The sequence below is a fragment of the Pan troglodytes genome, chromosome 6 (genome assembly GCF_028858775.2).
Source record: "Pan troglodytes isolate AG18354 chromosome 6, NHGRI_mPanTro3-v2.0_pri, whole genome shotgun sequence".
NCBI classification, from domain to species: domain Eukaryota; kingdom Metazoa; phylum Chordata; class Mammalia; order Primates; family Hominidae; genus Pan; species Pan troglodytes.
The window spans coordinates 133,606,160-133,627,077 of record NC_072404.2 but is presented as its reverse complement, the minus strand read 5'-3'; the positions used below and the strand labels follow the sequence as shown (position 1 = coordinate 133,627,077).

Here is a 20,918-nt window from a genome sequence, read left to right as displayed (position 1 = left end):
GTATCACTTATTATTCAGCAAATTGAATATCTACTATACATCAGGCATTTTACAAGTAGTAGGGAACAAAAAGTTCAAGCCCTCATGGAGTTTTAATTCCAAAATGCAAGAAGAGAGTAGTGCATTGTAAGTGACAAAATGACAGAGCAGTGACTGAGGTCCCATGAGGAGTTGTCCTAGGCAATAACTAAAGGAAAAAGGGTCTTATAGGGAACTGTTCTGAAGCCAGACCACACTTGATGTGTTTAAGCTATAGCAAAGAGCACAGTGAAAACTGTGGACAATGTATTGTGTTTTCAAGAAGAAAAATGTAAAATTGGAAATTCTCTTTGAGGAAAAAAAAACTAAGCAAATTTTAAAATACTACAAAACATGCCAAAAATTTAACAAATGTTTTGTTTGGGTAATGAGACTTTGAGTGATGCATTTTCTTTTTTCTTTTCTATAATACCCAAGTTTTCCAAATATATATTATAGTACTGTAGTGTTTCTAAAAAATCAAAAAGGTTTTACCAGTGAAAATACTTGTAAATAAAACATAATTTTGATTTATACAGGTTTATAATGTTTTCCTTCACTTTGTAGCTGAAATGTATTTTTATTTTATTTAAATGTTTTAATACATGCCTAACACAGTTTCCTCATTATTCCATTCAACATTTTGACACAAATTTTTTTCTGCCTATATATTGAACACAAATTTATCTTTTCAGCTGATGGTTCACAATATAGATGTTTATCTTTTAAAATTTATTCATGTCTTCTAACGTGAAAAAAAAAATCCCATCCAATTAACAAACTTTTCTTCAACTGGGTAGTCAGCAAAAATATTATAATAGTTCACTTAACGGTTCTTTCAAAGTACATTTTTCCAATTCAAGGAAGCGGCAAAGAAATTGTAGAAATGGGTTCCATATCTAGGAAACAAATGATATTTATAATGTCTTCACTTATGTCTAAATATTTCCATTTCTACATGTATTTCTTAAATTATATGCCTCAGCTACAACACAATTATAATTTAGCATTTCTATATCTAATAGTAATTTTTAAATAATTAAGTAGTCTCTTTTGAAATTGACAGAAATATAACTTTTTATGTTCACCATTTTTGCAACATCTTTTGGTAATTTTCTTGACACAATAAATCTACGCTTTAAAACATTAATTAAGATTAACATTTCACTATGAACTGTGAACAAACTTGCCAAAATAAAATGAGTGAGCCTGGTTTTAAATGTCTACCCTCAAGAGGCACTCAAAATGTAGCAATGATTTTTCTGTAGTTTCTACTGCTTTAGTTCCCTTAAGAAACGAAGTGTAAATCACAGAAATTCTTCACTTCTTAGAGCTGCACAGACATTTAAAAGAGAGAGAGAGGTGCAGGACAAAAGGAAATAAGAGTATACATTAAGAGTAATTCAGAGGGACAGGCACAGTGGCTCACGCATGTAATTATAGCACTTTGGGAGGCCGAGGCTGGCGGATCACCTGAGGTCAGGAGTTCGAGACCAGCCTGGCAAACATGGTGAAACCCCATCTCTACTAAAAATACAAAAATTAGTTGGGCATGGTGGTGGAGCCTGTCATCCCAACTACTTGGGAGGCTGAGGCAGGAAAATCTCTTGAACCCGGGAGGCAGAAACTGGAGTGAGCTGAGATTGCATCACTGCACTCTGGCCTGGGTGACAGAGTGAGACTCCACCTCAAAAACAGAAAAAAAAAAAAAAAAAAAAAGGTAATTCAGAGAAATTCTCCCCTAAGTTTATTCACCTGGAATTGATAGGACCAAACATTGTTGTAAGCATTATCACTATAGATTTGTGGGGATAGGGGATGGAGAGGGCTTGAATAGTTGAGAATTTATATGATCTTCTATTGCCTCCACACTCCTTCTATGTCCTTTTTATTTTCTTCCATTTTACACTGGGGGTGAATTGTAGTGCAGGAGTCTGCTTGCTAGTGAATACAGAGGAGAGTTCTAAAAGTTTTTCTCTCATCAAACAAAAGTCAGTGTAAAACATACTTGTCAATAAAAGCTAATTTTTACAGACCTAAATAACTATATATTCTTGAAAATGAATAACAAAATTTTATTTTAGTTGATGCACAGTAAATTCAATTCTTTACAAATATTGTTACTTTCTTTAAAATTTTATATAATTAATTGGTATATCTTATATTAACTACTATCAACAGTGCTTAATGTATTTTTACAATAAAATTAAAATTTTTATGATAGTTTTTCATCTATTAAAATATATATGTGCAAAAATTTTGTTTTTTATAGCTAGACATGAGACAATGGGTTAAGAAATGATCTTAATCATTAAGCATATTTTTACATTACATCTTTACATTTTCAGCCAACACAGTGTCAGAATATTTTAATCACAAATATTCACCATGGAATACTATGCAGCCATAAAAAATGATGAGTTCATGTCCTTTGTAGGGACATGGATGAAATTGGAAATCATCATTCTCAGTAAACTATCACAAGAACAAAAAACCAAACACCGCATATTCTCACTCATAGGTGGGAATTGAACAATGAGATCACATGGACACAGGAAGGGGAGTATCACACTCTGGGGACTGTTGTGAGGTGGGGGGAGGGGGGAGGGATAGCACTGGGAGATATACCTAATGCTAGATGACGAGTTAGTGGGTGCAGTGCACCAGCATGGCACATGTATACATATGTAACTAACCTGCACAATGTGCACATGTACCCTAAAACTTAAAGTATAATAAATAAATAAATTAATTAATTAATTAAAAAGAATAGTTCTTAAAAATATTTGACATTTCAAAATAATACAAAATTTCCATTTTAAAATTAAATGTTACTTAAGAAAGTTGTTTCCTTTCCTAAAAAATTAACAAATAAAAAGCAACAAGAAAAAAACACTAATCCAGTTAGCAATCTTACCTTCCTTTAGTCACATGTAGTGCCAAGAATAAGGTGTCTATTTAGCATGTTTCTTCTTTCCATGGCTCGCAGTGAATTGTGGGTATCTATCTATAAAGGAAATTATGTGTGAATGCCAGCATGCATAGAAATTTAATTCCTAACATATAAGTATCAAATCAAAACCTTAGGTACCAGCCAATGCTGCCCCAAGAATGTAACACACTTGAGGACAAGCTTCCTCTTGAGCCAACTCTGTCAACAGACACCACTTTTATTTCATGTACTCCCATTCTCTGGCACCTCTTTTCTTCCTGCTATCACAAATATGATTTTTTTAAAAGCCACTATCAAGATAGTAAAAATGGCTTTAATTTATAGTTGGTGTATTCATTTGCTAGAGGTGCCATAACAAAACACCACAAATGGGGCAGCTTAAACAGAAACTAATTTTCTCATGGTTCTGTCGGCTGCACATTTATTGAGGTGCCAGTGGGGTAGGCTTTCTCTGAGGTCCTTAAGGGAAAATCTGTCCCAGGCATTTATTTGCCTTTTAGATAACTGTTCTTTAGATTAGAGATCCCCAACCTTTTTGGCACCAGGGACTGACATTGTGGAAGGCAATTTTTCCACAGAAGTAGGGGGACAGGGGTGTTTCAGGATGAAACTGTTCCACCTGATATCATCAAGCACTAGTTACATTCTCATAAAGAGACCACAAACTAGATCCTTTGCAAAGCGGTTCACAAGAGGGTTCGTGCTCCTATGAGAACCCAAAGCCTCTGCTTATCTGACAGGAGGCGGAGCTCAGGCGGCATTGCTTGCTGGCCTGCAGCTCACCTCCTGCTGTGCTGCCCCGTTCCTAACAGGCCACGGACCAGGTCTGGGCCATGGCCCAGGGGTTAAGGACACCTGCTTTAGGTGACTGCCCTTTAGATGACTGGCCTTTTCATATAAGTCATCCCTCTGAGACCCCTGTGTCTCTCTGCATGTTCTAACCTCCCCTTTTTATAAGGACCCAGGTTAGAAATTAAATTAGGGCCAACCCTATTGGCCTCACTTTAACTTAATCACCCCTTTAAAGGCTCTATCTCCAAAAATGGTCACATTCACAGGCACTAGGCCGCGGCTTTCACGTGTGAATTTTAGGGGGAAATTCAGCCCACAGCTCTCAGGTTTAATAGTAAATTAACAAAGTGAAGACAATTAACTCAGTCAGGGACTGAAACACACCCAGTGATGAATATACTTTTGCTCCATGACAGAAAAGAGCCATATGGCTTCTGAATTTTAATGAGAGAAATGAAGAAATGCATGGGTTATGGCTAACCATAAAATAAATACTTAAATATAATTCCTTCATTTGGAAGTGTTTCACTAATTTTTTAAAACTATGAGGAATATTGTCTATGCTTCCACTTTACTAAGCCATAGAATCTACATAGAGAGCCAACAAATGATGTTATGAAGCAGCACATTCTTAAGTACGTTACATAGGCAACAGCTACTTGAGCAACAAAAGTCACAATTACAGAAAGCTTAGTTCCCACTGCAAAAGAGGGGCAAATACTGTGAAAGGACAAGGGGAATTAGATTGTAGTTTTGAAGAGTCACTTGCAATTTTTATTAAATGTTGATCATTTCCACATCCCAGAGGTAATTGCTTAATCATTAGGAAGTTGCTTTTCTTCCCTTTCACCTCTTTGAAAAAAAAGAAAAAAAATGTAATTCTCTTACAATTTTCGACATTGAAAATATGAATCTATTAAGAGGACAAAAACTTCATGGTCAATATGTTTGTATTTTAAAATTAATGATGGAGCAATCTACAAAAAGAATTTTCTGTTCTAAAAGCCATTTGGGGGAGATAAAGGAAGATTGTAAGATTTCCTTCTCATCAAACTATCCAATAATGCCTTCATGAGACTTGCTTACATATATGTAAATAAGTATTTTAAATATACAAGTTCTGTTTTTGACCAATAGATACATTACTAAACAGATACATGTGTCTTCTAGTTTCATATACCTAAGCTTTTTAAGTGATGGAAAAAAATCATACATAAAAGAAACATTAGGGATCCCTTTTGTAGAGTGAAGAATCCTTTTATAGTTTGGATATTCACCAATAATTTACATGTTTATTTCATTAAGATTTTATGCATATGGTCTGCTTAAACCAAAGTAAAACAAAGTACACGTTCTGTATTACAAAGATGAAAATATTATATTTACTCAATTATGGTTCATGCATTTAATAGAATAAAACTTCTTTTGTGTCTGAAGTTAAATTAAGACTAAACATCTGTATGTATATGTAATTATTTTTCTTCCCTCCCACCTATGCTTTTCATATGGAATTAATGATTAAAAAGTATTCCTAAAATGTGAATAAAGCAGTGGAAGAAGAATAATAAAAACTGAAAAAATACCTACTTATAATTTTAAATTGCTCTTAAAATAAAATTATAGAGAAAATACCTTGTATGTTATTTAACTTCATTAAGCTGTAAATTAAGTTAGCTACAAATTATCTATAAGTTAAATTCCTAAGCTATAAATTAAATTTTTGTACATCGTATCTAATTTTCTCATTAACTATTAAAAATCAGAACTTTGTATTCATACATGAAAATAGTTTTTCTTTTGGGTGTAAATAGAGTGTACTTTAGAATTCTGAACACTTACCAAACTAAGGTTAGCTAATGAAATGTTAACAATAATATTCAAAACATGAATACAATCCATATATTAATAATATCTAAAGGCAATGAAAGGCTTTGTGTGAATGAATCATCTTTTGTCCAACTCTATCACCTATATGTTTTATTAATGGCTATGTTACAAGTGTCTAAATCCCTGCCCTGGCACACTTCCAATGCTCCTGCCTCTGGTAGTTTATTTGCATATTCAGCCCATCTGTAGCCCTTATATTGATTGAACCCACAAACAGAGAAAATCAAGAATCCCTGCACAGATTTGTATGTGGTTACCCCTACTGTTGAGCCTATTCCAGCCTTGTACTTTGGGGCTTAGGCTTTGATCCTTATAATCAAACCCCATACAGTTGTTAAAAGACACGCAGTATCACTTACGCAGTAAAACCATGGAAATAAACATATTCCTCAGCTGTGAATCCACAATACCTTCGTAACATAATTCCACACCTTGCTGAAGAAGAAGCTTTACTAAACATGGTGGTTCACCACTGACAGCAAGAATAAGGGCTGTTCTGGAGCAAGAGATAGAAATGAATGCCCATGTAAAGATCTTAAACATGCCTAATTTTAAAAATTCAGTCTTCTCAATTTACTACTCAAATGTAGGACCTCTATCAGAAAGAGTCAAAGCAACAACGTAAAAAATACAGCAGATCTGCTCAAAAAAGTGTGCCAGTCACAGATCATATCATGGAGTCTAAACATGAACAGTACCTAGGAAGCAGCTAACTCAATCATTTTCAATCTCTTCTTCCTGGAAGCCTAGTGTTTTCAAAAATATGTCTCAAAATTCCATGAAGGAATGTGTCTTGGGACTTCGGGTCCCCTGACCCCATTTAACTACAACAGTTGGTCATCTATGTAAGAGTCTAATGTTAAATTCTAATAATAAATGATAAATAAATAATAATAATAACCAATTAATACCTGGCCCAACTGTTTGATTTTACAAAGGGAAAAATAAATCCTAAAAGTTTAGGTAATCTGTCCAAAAGCATGTGAGCATACATCCTACGGGTCTTATTGTTCTATATTTTCCCAATATCATACATATTGTGTTTTGTGGACACACACACACACACACACACACACACACACACACATACGAACACACACAATCCTATTAGGTAGCTCTAGTTATGTGCTATCTTATTTATTAATTATACCTTTGATAATTATCTGAAGCATTCACATCAGCCCCTTTCTCCAGAAGAAATTTTACCATTTTTGGATTATTGTTAATAACAGCAACTAATAGTGGAGTATACCCATCCTGAAAAAAATATTTAAAAATGATTAAAATATTGTAGCAAATTTTCATGCTCTTTAGATTTAAGTTCAACTTAAAATATGTGTGCATAAGAACTTCTGAATATACACTTTAACTCTTAAAAGATTTTAATACATAAAAAAATGTGATTTCAAAGACCAAGAAAAGAAATCAGGGTTGAGCCAGACAAAAAAATTAAAGTTTCTGTTTTAGGCTTAATTCAAATTGTAGGTAAGAGCAGCCTAGAATAAGTAAGTGATGAGCACCTAGCATTTAATGTAAGCATTGCATACCATCAATTCACATTTCATAATATTGTCACATTCAGATTTCCACTGGGTTTCACTTAAACTTCCAAGGCTGGCACTTATTTTGGCTGTGGACAAAATATCAGTTAAGTATCAATACGCTTTTTTTTTTTTTTTTTTTTGAGACAGAGTCTTGCTCTGTTGCCCAGGCTGGAGTGCAGTGGCGCAATCTTAGCTCACTGCAAGCCCCGCCTCCCGGGTTCACGCCATTCTCCTGCCTCAGCCTCCCGAGCAGCTGGGACTACAGGCGCCTGCCACGACGCCCAGCTAATTTTTTGTATTTTTAGTAGAGACGGGGTTTCACCACGTTAGCCAGGATGGTCTCGATCTCCTGACCTCGTGATCCACCCACCTCGGCCTCCCAAAGTGCTGGGATTACAGGCGTGAGCCACCACGCCGGGCTCAATACACTTTTTAAAAAAATTCATCGGCTATTCATAATGCCTCAATAGAAGAGTTAGATTAATTTTAATATTGTGTCATTTGCTATTTCAACCCTGTTATTATTATTCATGAGTATATCAATAAAATAGAAAAAAGGTGGGTTTTATGATTTTTATCAATACCCAGTTATAAGAGAATTAAATATTCCTCATTTGTTATGGCCTGTTAAACAATTATAGTTGTTAAATATAGTGTTTCTTTGGAGGTCAGGATTACAATCTGCAATAAAATATAGAAAGAGCTCAAGAGAAGAAATACTTTATCAGTTTTTGATAATCTCTTCTCTTTCTCCCCAATTTTAGTTTGGAAAATTCATGCTTTATATAACATATATTTCAACATAGGTGAATTATCTGAAATATGCTCTTCAGTTGCTTTCTAAAATATAGGATTTTTTTCTTTAATAGAAAACTACCTTATTTTTCGCTTCAAGATCAGCTTCGTATTCAAGCAGTTTTTCAACTAATGACAAACTTTGACCACAAACAGCATAGTGAAGAACAGTATTATAACGAATATCCCTCAGATCTGGGTCTGCACCAAAGTTTAGAAGAATAGTAGCACAATCCTCATTTTGACACTGTACTGCCTGTTAATGCAACAAGAGTAGATGAGTAACCAATTTACTACTTTGGATATGATAAATTAATGTTTGATACTATGTTTTAAAACATGAAAAATCAACAAAAGTTAACTAGGAGAACTCAAACACATTCCAATTGAAAAAGAAAAATTATGGTATACCTTAATCAATGGGGATTTGTTTTCACTATCCCGGACATTTATTTTGCATTGTTGCTCAATTAGGAAAAGTACAACATCTGTATGTCCATTAGCACAGGCTAGGTGCAAAGGTGTTCTATGCCAATAAAACAAAACACAAAGTTAGAGATAAGTCTTCGTTTGAGAAGTTACTTGTTTTACCCAAAAACAAGCCCGATTGTACATTGGTAAGGTACTTGCTTCATGCACATATTTCTATTTAAACAAATGTACATTAATTACAATTACATTTTATTGAACTTTCAGGGCTGCACAAGTGTGTTGAAGATTAAATATTTAACTGATTTCACTTCAAGGAAAACTTAACTATAATGAGATGAAAATAGATTTTTAAAAAAATACGAAAATGATGTCTGGGCCTTGGAAAAGATAATAAAGTTAGGTATCACCATAAAATTTAGAAATTATATTTAAAACCTGAAATACATCTAATAGGTAACAGGAGGAAAGGATATTACTTAATCAAGGACATGCTATACCTAATTGTGTGTTTTTCTTTATTTACTCAGTGATTAAAGTTGGCATTTGTTTCTGAGAAGTAAAAGGTGAATGCCTAAGTACTCTCTAAGTTGTAGATCTTAACCCTATTTTAAGTTATTACACTAATTTCTACTTCTAAAGAACCCTATTCTAGGTAGCCTACCGGAAACCAGACACACATTCATGAATTATGACAGAAGACTAATTAGATCCATTTAAATTTTACAGTTTTTAGCCTGGACTGGCCCTCAATAAACATTTATCTACTTCTAAGGTGATATCATTATAGCCTTGTTTTTAGATAATTTTATAATACCAAGGCCACATATAAATAATCCATGTTCCAAACAAGAAACTTAAATATATTTTCCTTGTTTCACTTTAGCTCCTCAGAAGTACTCTATGGGTACCTAAATAAACCTGCTATTGACACACAGGAGTAGCAAAAAGGTGAACCTCAAAAATAAGGTAACTACTTAAAAATAAGGCAATTTTCAAAAAGGTAAACAAACAAAACCTATACACAATAACTTATCATCTATGGCAATAAACCAAGAAAATATAAAAACAGTTCAAAAAATTGGAGAAAGCTAAAATTCTAATTAAGTTTACCTGAATGTAATCTCTGAAAGGCAAGACTGTAATACAACTACAATATAAAAAGCCAAATTTTAACCAATTATATTATTATTTAGCTAAAGAGAGAGCACAGTCAGGAAGAAGACAGTCAGCTAACATAACAGAATAAAACCAGAAGTTATCCATAATTAATTAACATACTACATGGAAAAGACAATCTGAATTTAAGGAACGAACAAAGAAGTACTTTGTTGTAGGACAAAAATGATTCATCAAACAACATGGTCTAAATTATGTTTCCCTCAAAACTATCCACCTTTACTTTACTGTGATTCCATCCTTACCAAGCAAATTTCTGATGACTAATTTCTCAGTAATCCTGATACAATGAAGCACTAATTAAGCTTTCTGTTCACATTTACAGTTTGGCTTAAGGATGAAATTCTTTATGTAATAGGAGTTTTCAGAGCCCTCAATCCAAACATAACACAGGGCTAAATAGCTTTAAGCCCACCAAAGATAATCCCTTGCAGTAGATAGCAAATCCTGGCAAACATTTTGATGTGTCTCCCTCATCTGCTATTACACATATCTTGAGAATTTAGTTCCAAGGAACTTTGGTGGTTTCCACCCAATTTTTAGATCTGCCTCTCCCTCCAACTCCAATTTTTTACCTAATTTAAAATAAATGCATAAAATTACACACACACACACACACACACACACACACACACACACACTGCTCTTACTAAGAGAAAGTAAATGGATTCCCAATAGGTCCTCCACAAATGGCTGCTGCACCCTGCTGTATACCTCGCTCTTCCACCAACTGAATCTAAAACCTTCAGTAACAAACCTCATAAAAAAATTTCATGGCTCATATTAAGCTCCAAGAACTTAGGAAATCAGCCACAAATTCAATAAAATAAAATAGCCATGAAAGATTCCACTTTCAAAGGAGGTACTGAACAATACAGCCTGGGGTCATTTGTACAAAATCTGAAAACAAGAACTAATCTAGCTTTGAGCATGCACAAAACACTGAAAAGTTCACAATATTCACTCAAACCGTCAATCTTGCAAAGAAGATTTTCACTTAGAATATTTGTCATCCTTTTAAAGCAGTCATCTTAGTTTAAAAAAAAACAAAATGTTTTAAAAAACATACAGATTTAACATTTACATTCATTTCATTTTAAATTTTAGATTTAAGTGTCCTTAAATTTTAGAGCTCACAATTGGAGCAAGCAGCAAAAAAAAAAAAAAAAAAAAAAAAAAATTTGTTGTGGCCACTTATCTATATGTTTACACATATAATGTAAATGCTTCGAGGCCAATAGGAATGCTTTTCCACTTAATGTCAAAAACAGAGGCCATTCTATTTTTTGAAAGAGGTGAATGCAAAAAGTATATTTACAGATATCTTCGAGAAACATTTTAAAATCAATATTATTCCATTTGTCAAAAATCCTTAACTTTCATGAATACATTATACTCCCAATTTAAGACTTTAGTTTATATTGTTACTTCTTAACTCATGGTACTTAATCTAACCAGAAATCTAAATTCCTGTGAAGCTTAGTACTGGTTTCTAGGTTTTCAGGCTAACCAATGTCATTTTGTTTCATTCAAGTTCTATTTTCTCCCAGACTCTCACTCTCTCATATATCGATGGAAAAATTGTCAGCATAGACTGTGGACAGGTGATGAATGATCAGATACCAGAAATTTCAAATTGAACTTTAGCAAAAGGGATGACTCAGATGAGTGTCAAGGCTGAAAGATTACTTTGAAAGCTGAAGTGAAAAGTGTTATCTGCTAGACAGAGTACAGGGCCAGGGCATAGCTGTAGCCTTCAATTGAATCTCATGATGAGAATGCCCTTTTTAAGTGACATTCTTGGGCTCCTGATAACTTAGAGTTCAGGGTGAGTGAAGGAGAAGTAACCAAGGAAGCTAACTCACACTAGGTCATTTATTTTCATCTCTAGGCTGGGCACTTTCGATGTAATCTAGGTTTGAGTAGTATGGTTGAAGGTATTAATTTAGAATTGGGCCTCCACTCACCAAGTTATGTATAGATCTTAAGGGCTTTTTTATTAAAAACCATAAAAGTGATTTTATAGCAGGAGAGACATTAAACATCTCCAATTCATTTTCAAACTTATTAGGCACAGTGCTCTTGAAATAAAAACAAAAATAGAAGCTAACTACACAGAGCACATTAACAGGGAGCTATTCTGATTTAATAAGATGCCTGCAACAGAGCTTTGCAGATCTTTGTTTAAAAAACACTAATCGAGTAGTAGCTCTAGTTTGAAAGATGAGACTGAAGGTATCTCTGCATCATACAGATATAGAGAAGCCCTCAAACTCAGATCTTGACTCTCAGAACAATGTTTTTCCTGCTAGGCCACTGTGGCTTCCTGAACAATCTGCTTATGCTATTTTCTCTGTCCCTTTTTTTCTTTTTTACCAGAAATTCCAATTTTCAGTATTTTTTTTTACTAGAAAACATATCTAAAAATATCACTTCCATTAGGCCATTAATATGCACATATGCTTACATGAGGTTTCAGAGACCTTAAGCACAATGCTTCCAAAATGAGTCTGTGAAACATTTGATAAAACATTGTAATTTACCTTATTAAAAATTCAAACAAAACAAATAGTTCCCAATGACCATCTCACTCTATCTACTTTCCTCTGCCCACATTTCATCTCTCTCGGAAATAGCAATTTAAGTATATGTCCTTTAATATTTTATCTTTCTCATTTTCAGTATCTCTCTCTCTCTCTACACACACACACACACACACACACACACACGTTCAAACAGAAATATACAATTTGAGATTTTTTTCATTCAGCTTTATCAAGTTGTAATTTATAATAAAATTAAAGTGTACAACTTTATGAATTTTGACTAGTCAATTTACAGTCAATTCTTTGCAGTCAATTCTTTCCCCTTCCCCCATATCTAAAACCACTGGTAACTATTAATTTACATTATGTCACTATCCTTTTTTTTTAGATTCGGGGTGTACATATGCAGGTTTGTTACATGGGTATCTTGCATAATGCTGTGCTTCTGCTGAACTCATTACCCAAATACTGAACATAGCATCTAATAGGTAGTTTTTCAACTCTCATGACCATCCCACCATTCCCCCATTTGGAGTCCCTAGTGTCTATTATTTCCACCTTTATGTCCATGTGATAGAGATAATTTCATATCCTCTTTGTCAATTTGGATGCCTTTTATTTCTTTTGCCTGATTTTTCTGGCTAGGATTTCCAGTACTATGTTGGATAGGAGTGGTGAGAGCAGACATCTTTGTCTTATTTCAGTTCTTAGGAGGAATGCTTTCAACTTTTCCACATTCAGTATGATGTTGGCTGTGTGTTTGTCATAGATGTCCCTTATTATTTTGAGGTATGTTCCTTCGATGCCTAGTTTGTTGAGGGTTTTTATCATGAAGGGATGTTGGATTTTATCAATGTTTTTCCTGCAACTATTGAGATGATCATCTGGTTTTTGCTTTTAATTCTGTTTATGTGGTGAATCACATTTATTGATTTGCATATGTTGAACCATCCTTGTATACCTGGAGTAAAACCCACTTGATTGTGTTGAATTATCGTTTTGATGTACTACTGGATTTGGTTTGCTAGTATTTTGTTGATGATTTCTGTGTCTATGTTCATAGGAATATTGGACTGTAGTTTTCTTTTTTTGTTGCTTCCTGTATGCTACAGTGCTTTTACCTTTTCTAGAATTTCATGTAAATGGAGTCATTTGTGTCTGGTTTCTTTCAGTTAGCATGACACTTTCAAGATTCACCCATATTTTTGCATATATCCATAATTCATTGCATTTATTGCTGAATAGTATCCTTAAGTTCTCCCATTTATACGTGTATATATGTATGTATTCATCCTTTCATTCATTTATTTTAAAAATATTAAGCCCTCACTATGGCTAGGCAGGGTTCTAGGTGATGAGGATATATCAGCAAACAAAACATATGTGAATACCTGCTTTTATAAATCATACATGTTAGTAGAAGAGGTAAACAACAAACAATTTAAAAGATAAAAAGTACATAAGACAATATTAAGTTCTAAAGAGAAAAGCAGGGAAGAAGGGTAGGAAATGTCAGTGAGGAGAAAGGGTACAACTGTAGGTAAAGAGTAGCCAGGGAAGGCCTCACTAGTAAGGTAACAGTTGAATAACACCTAAAGGAAGTGAAAGAGCAAGTCATATGACTATCTGAGGGAAAAGCACCCCAGGCAGAGGGACCAGCTAGTCCAAAAACCCTAAATGCATGTCTTGCATTTCTGTGGAACAGTAAGAAGGCCAGTGTAGCTGGAGGTAAATGAATGAAAGGAAGAGTTGTAGGAGGTAAGATCAGACAAGTAACAGGGTGAAGATGAAGATCATATAGGGTGGTATGAGACGCTGGATGGATCCGGCTTTTACCCCTAGTAAGACGGAAAGTGATTGGAAGTTACGAAAACAAGGAATAATACCATTTGACATACATTACACAGGATCATTCTGACTGCTGTGTTGAGAATAAGCTGAAAAGGGAAAAGTGTAGTTAAGTGGCCACTGTAGTAATTCTAGGTAAGACATAATGGTGGCTTTGACTATGGTAGTACTTATAAAGGTGGCAAGAAATGCTTGGATGTTAGATTTATTTTGAAGGAGGAGCCAACAAGATTTGCTGTTTAATCAAATGGATGTGAAGGAATTAGAGGAATCAAAAATATTCTAGAATTTCAGCCTTAAGCAATTGAAAGACAACATTTGGCATTTATCGAAAAAGAAAAGGCAGGTCAGAAGTAGAATAACAGGATCTTAGTTTGGGAATGTTTGAGACCTCAGTTTGAGAAAGCTAAGTAGTGATGTGATGGAGCTAGTGGTTCTTACAAGCTAACTGTTAAATTTTCAGGAATTTTGCAAGCCAGTTGATATCCCATTGGTAGCTTAAAATTGGCCACAATTTATAAACTGTATGAATCAGGGTTTTCCCTCTTTCCCTCCCCTACCCATGAAGGGCCTGTTATTAAACATGTATTAGCACACCAGTGAATATTATATATCTAAGTATAAATATAGGCAGCAAGAGGTCTGGTTGGCTGGAGATTAAAAGTTGGAAGGCACTGGAATATATATATTTAAAGCTAATCTCTCTTCACCAGGAGAGTGAAGATAAAAGTAGAGAGAGAATCATTTCTGGTGGAATTCCTTACGTGTTTACAAGTCAGGAAGATGAAGAGAAACCAGCAAAGGAGTCTCAAAAGAAGTGTCCACAGAATTAGGAGAAATGCCAGATGGCCCCAGTGTTCTGAAAGACAATATTTCAAATACCACTGATATGGCAAATAAAATACTTTGCTGACATGCCAGCAAGGTAAGACTAAAAACTGACCCCTGAATGAAGTCACATTGAAGTTATCGATTACCTTATAAAATCATTCAGTGGAGTGGTGTAGGATAAAAGCCATCTAGAAGATTGGACAACACTGTTTTTGTTAAAAAAAAAAAAAAAGACATAATACTATCAGTAAGCTAAATACAAATCCTTTTCCTAACTGTATAGTTTTCACTTACCCACCTGTGATGAAAGACGATGCTTTTCATACCCTATGACTTGAAAACTCCCAAAAATATTTTAAGGCAGCCACCGATAGTACATATTTACTGTTACTAATGCCAAACACCTAACTTTGTTTCTTAATATGTATTAATTTTCGCAGCAAGTGGTTGTTAATGGGTTTGTTTGAAGATATTATGTAATTGGGAGGAAATTTTTCATAAGTGATCCACATTAAAAAGATTAACCAGAGTGATGTCAGCAATATGACAGAGTAGGAAACCCTGAAGTACCCTTCCTCACAACAAACACACCAATTCAGCAACAGCGTAAGGACAAACTCCCTTTGTGAAAACTCAGAAACTAATTGAAAGTCTCCTGCACCCTGAGCGAATACAAAACCAGAGGCACTAGACCTAATAGAGAGATTCAGAACACCCTCTTGCTGAAGATTCTGCCTCCAACACAGTGCCATATGATAAGAAAGAGACCCACTACCTCCCAGCTTTACCCAAGAGAGCAAAGGAGGTGGCTTGCCAGCACCCCAGCTTCCCCATAAACAATATGAATACATGTTAATTATGACAACAACAAAGTTTGGGGGGAGATAAAATTTAGAATTTTTATATGCTATTGAACTTCAATTGTTAGCAACTTAAAATAAACTGCTATGAGCTATTTTATGTAAGTCCCAAAGTAACCACAAAAAAAAAATCTGTAGAAGTTACACAAAAAAGAAAGAAAGGAACCAAAGCACATCAGTATCAAAGCACAAAATCAAGAAAATACAAAGGAAGACAGTAAGAAAGAAAAAGACAAAGGAACTATAAGAGTAACATGAAAGCTAACAAAATAGCAATAGTAAAACTTTCCCTATTTATAAATACTTTAAATGTAAATAGATTAAGCTCTGTAATCAAACAGTGGCTGAATAGATAAAACACAAGATGCAACTACAGTTGACTCTTGAACAGCAGGTGTTTGAACTGTGTAGGTTCACTTATACATAGATTTTTTTCAATAGCTATATAAGAAAAATTTTGGAAATTTGCAACAATTTGAAAAAACTAGCAGATGAAACATGTAGCCTAAAAATATTGAAAAATTAAGAAAAGGTTACGTATGCCATGAATGCATAAAATATACGTAGATATCAGTCTATTTTATCATTTACTACCAAAAAATACCAGAGACACTGTGATCAACCCCTCTTCTTCCTCCTCCTCCATCTACTCAATGTGAAGAAAACAGGATGAAGAACTTTATGATGATCCACTTCAACTTAACAGTAAATATATTTTCTCATCCTTATAATTTTCCTAATAACATTTTTTTCTTTTGCTAACTTTATTGTAAGAATGCAGTGGATAATACATATTACATACAAAATACATGTTAACTGTTTATGCTGTTGGTAACACTTCCAATCAATAGTAGGCTATTTATAGTTAAGTTCTGGGGGAGTCAAAAGTTATTAGCAAATTTTTACTTCACAGGGGGTTGACTCCCCACCCCAACCCCTACATTGTTCAAGGGTTAAGTGTATATGCTCTCTATGAGAAACTCACTTTAGATTAAAGAAGAATTTGATTAAACAGCGAGTTCAAATGCCTGTTTTGAAGCAGCCATTGTGCTCTCAAGTATGCCAAGACAGAGCCTAAAACTACACTTGTTATAATAAAGCTAAACTGGGTATGAAGCTATCTGGGGAGTCCCTCTGCTTGTTAACCCCAGCTCAACAGCAACTCTGAGTTTGGAGATTCTCAAAGTCTCTTTTAAATTGTAACCAAAGTAAGGACAGTGGTTTAACAGAGTTCATATAGCTGATTGTGCTGCATCAAGGCCCCAGGGGGCTACAAGGGACCTTTGTGACTTGACAAGTTCAATGGTAATGAATGTGGTTAATGAATAGTACGGCTTATTCATCATATTATCCCAGAATCTGACACGTTTATACAGTTGTTACACATATTTGCAGCATATATTTGGTGAGAAAATGAAATCAGATTTAAGAAAATTGGTGATAAGTAATGGGTAGCAATGAAGGGAGAAAAAAAATCATCCTCTGTCCAAATAAGTTTGTTAAGTATCAATAAACTCAGCAAGCTTCTTTTTCAAAAAATTTAAAAGTTACTTGTTTTGATGTTTCCAAGTGTTAAAATCTAACTAACCAATGTTCCAGGGGGTCGTCTCTACTCTTTTCCTATTCTCCCATTAGCAAAATTGTACATCTTAGTGCCTGGGGACGATCTATTACCAAGAAGCAAAACAGTACGGTGGGGAAAAGATGGACTGCCAGTGGAGACTAAGCCAGTCAGAGGAGAGGATGGATTCAGGAAGGGTAGAAAATATTCAAGCAAGCAATTTTTTTTTTTTTTTTTTTTTTTTGAGATGAGTTTTGCTCTGTTACTCAGGCTGGAATGCAGTGGCCCGATCTCGGCTCACTGCAACCTCCGCCTTCCGGGTTCAAGTGATTCTCCTACCTCAGCCTCCTGAGTAGCTGGGATTACAGGCGTCCGCCACCACGCCCCACTAATTTTTGCATTTTTGGTTAGAGACGGGGTTTCGCCATGTTGGCCAGGCTGGTCTCAAACTCCTGACCTCAGGAGACCCACCCGCCTCGGCCTCCCAGAGTGCTAGGATTACAGACGTGAGCAACCACGCCCGGCCCAGCATTTTTTTTTAAATTAAATGAAAAGCCGAAAGTTGGAGTGGGACCCTCTGCCCATGGTTACCAGACAATCTCTCTTCTTTGGGAAACCCGGAGTGACAATCAGTGTCAAACAGCCCCCACTTATTTCTGGTTGAACGACCCAGGCCCCAACCCGTCCTCCCGCGCTGGCTCTTCAGTCTGGTCACCTGTATTTTTTGTCCTGCATATTTACATCATATTTCTTGATCTGAAGGTATTCCTTCAGCTTCTTCAAATCCCCGACTGAAGCAGCTCTGTGAAGTTTCTTTAAATCCTTTTCTCGAAGGTTGTAGCCCTGGCTGCGGGTCTCATTCTTCCTCTTCCAGAAGCTGAAAAGCTTATTCATGGCGGTGCAGGCTGCAGTCTTTGCCTCAGACCAGGATGTTTCTTGAACTCCTAGCCGTCCGCCCTGCCCCTCTGCCCTGGCATCCGGCCGGCAGCCCTCTCCAGTACCTGACGAAAGTGGAAATGCTGGAAGGGCCTCGCGCAGCCGGCCGTTATGGCAGTTACGGCCGTTATGGCTGTTAAGGTCGTTATGGTCCGGTCCTAGGGGCTCGCAGACCTGCATTCTCACCTAGGACTTGGGCCTGACGGCCACACCTGCAGTCTTCCTATTAGATCATGAACCTTGGAATAGAAACGTACCAGCTTTCTTACAAATAGCCTCTTCTCCTTCAAAAGCAGATCTAAGGGCTTGAACTCTTGCAAACTAATGCCTACCTTCCTTGTGATGGGGATGGGGAGGGGTGGATCTCTTCCAGTGATCTTCCCTCCAACCTACTCCCAGCCTCTCACCTCCCTGGCCACATGCTACAAATTGTCTTTATAATAACTGCAATTCCTCAATAATCTCAACTTAATACACACTTTTTAACACCACTTCTCATATTCCAGCTCACTTTGTCTGGTCACAAAACTCCAAAAGTCCTTTGAAAATCTAACTCACTGCACCTACAGTCCATTAGTCTCATATCCTTTCCCTGGCCTGGACCCCCACACCGTGTGTCCTCACTTCACTACTTAACTAAATTCCACGGTCAATCGTCATAATCACTCCCATGCAGATACCTTCACTAAGTTTTTCCCCATTCCTTTTCTTACCTATCTGTGCCTAAACCAAAACCCTCATTAAATCTAAACTCTTTGCTCTGCCCTAAGCCACGAAATGTGACCAAAGGAAAAAACACAGTCCTGCCATCATCTTTCATTTCCAGTTCAGGAAAATCCACCTCAAAAGGTCTGTTATTCTTCCTCTCTCTTCACACCTCCTTGGCTCATGGCCCTTTTTCCTGATCCATTGAGAAAAAGATCCAATCAAAAGAGAAACTGTACCAGCTCCCACGGTATCTACCCACTTACCTGCACCTTGAAACAAAACAAAACAAAACAAAAAAAACTTTACCTTTCTCTTGTTCATGTAGATGATATGTTCATGTTCCTAGCAAAAGCCAGCACCATTCTTGCATGTACTAGACCCCATCCTCTCTAGCCTATCCAAAAACATTATTCAGTAAACCCTTCTTCCCTGCTTTCATATGTATCTTTAAAGTTTCCCTCTCTGTTAACCAATTCTTATTAGCTTAAATACATACTAGTATTTGCCTCCTACTAAGAAAACAAACAGGAAGATTGACCACATCTCCCCCTGAAACCATCACCGCAATTGCTCTCTTTTGTGGCAAAATTCCTCAGTAGGATTGTCTAAAATGTTATAATCTCTGCTACAATTTTTCTCCCCCTGTTCTCACTTAAAGCAGTTCCCATCATCACCTTTTTGCTCCCATCACTCAAATGACACTACTTTTAAGCCAGATTGATGATGATGTCTATCACATGAAAGCTAATGGTCATTTCTGAGTTTTCATGTAAATACAGCAGCATTTGACACAGCTGACCATTGCTAACTCCTTGAAACACTTCTTATTTTTTTGGTTTGGCTTCCAAGATACCACACTTGTCTCGTTTGATTCCTACCTCTTTAAACATTTTTTTCAATCCAATTTGTTGGCTCCTCTTTATCTTCAATTATTGGAGAGCCCCAGAATCAATCCACCAACAGCTTTTTTTATTCTTTATAAATCCTTGGAGGCATTCTCAAATTTTATCTTTTATACCTACATTTTGACAGCCAGCAAATCCTGTCAATTGTAAATACAAAATATATTCAGAATTTTTTTATTGTATCTGTATTCCCTGCTGGGTTATCACAGTCTTATGACTTTAAATGGCATCTATATGCTACTGACACTCAAATTGGGAGTTCTAGTCTGGTTCCTCTCCTGAACTCCCAACTGGTATGTCCACTTGCCTATTCAATACCTGAATTTGGGTTGTTTATATTATAGACTCAATAAACATCTCACCCTTAACATGTCTAAACTGGTCTCCTCACATTCCACTCTCTTACTGTCTTTCCTACTTGAGATCGAGTAACCCTATTCTTCCAGTAGATCAAGGCAAAAGCTTTGATGTCATCCTTGACTTTTCTCTTTCTCAAAGGCCACATCTAATCAGTTAGCAAACCCTGACTGCACTATTTCCAAAATATAAACAGAATTTGACCACTCCTGTCAATGTATCCCAGACCAACATCATCTGTCTCGTTTGCATTACCTTTCTTTAATATTTTACACTAGAATCCTGACTGATCTTCATGCTTCTGCCCTCATACACTGCCCTTGCCCTGGTCTATTCTCAACCTAGCCACCTGAATTATCCAGTTAACATACTGTCTGATGACGTTACTTATTTGCAAAAAACTTTCCAATCATTTCTCAAATTCCTAACAGTAAGAGCTAAATTTCTTATACTGATCCACATGGCACTATGCAATCTGCGACCCCAATCCCATATGCCCTGCCTCCACTTTTACTTTTCTGACCTCAAGTTCTTCTTACCCGAACTCAAATTGCTTCAGCCGCAGTGATTTATTTATTTCCCAGCACACTAGGGATGTTCCTGTCTCAGGGACCCTGACCTTATTGCTCCCCTTTCCTGGAATGCTGGTCCTGACACAATAATATAAGCTCTGAGAAGGCAGCCATTTTTGTATGCTTTACTCCAGGCTACTTCTCAACTCTCAGAACAGGGCTTGGCACATTAAGTGCTCAGTAAATGTATGTCAAAT

General features: G+C 35.9%; 1 protein-coding gene across 5 annotated transcripts; it reads right to left on the bottom strand.

The window, feature by feature from the left end:
• Positions 1-578: 578 nt before the first annotated feature.
• Positions 579-20,696, bottom strand: ANKRD7 (ankyrin repeat domain 7). Of its 5 annotated transcripts, none has more exons than XM_016958069.3 (8): positions 17,959-18,290; positions 14,969-15,028; positions 8,401-8,515; positions 8,072-8,245; positions 6,801-6,907; positions 6,010-6,146; positions 2,936-3,025; positions 579-917 (listed from the first exon to the last, which is right to left on the bottom strand). In XM_016958069.3, exons 1-7 carry the CDS (start codon positions 18,135-18,137, stop codon positions 2,973-2,975), a joined length of 825 nt encoding a protein of 274 aa, XP_016813558.2. In that variant the 5' UTR covers positions 18,138-18,290; the 3' UTR covers positions 579-917; positions 2,936-2,972. The 5 variants fall into 5 exon arrangements, 4 of the variants coding, with proteins under 4 accessions (XP_016813558.2, XP_054543642.2, XP_519333.5 ...); XM_054687667.2 differs by having other exon boundaries at positions 2,936-3,021; XM_519333.8 differs by lacking the exon at positions 14,969-15,028 and having other exon boundaries at positions 17,959-20,696.
• Between the last annotated feature and the right edge of the window lie 222 nt (positions 20,697-20,918).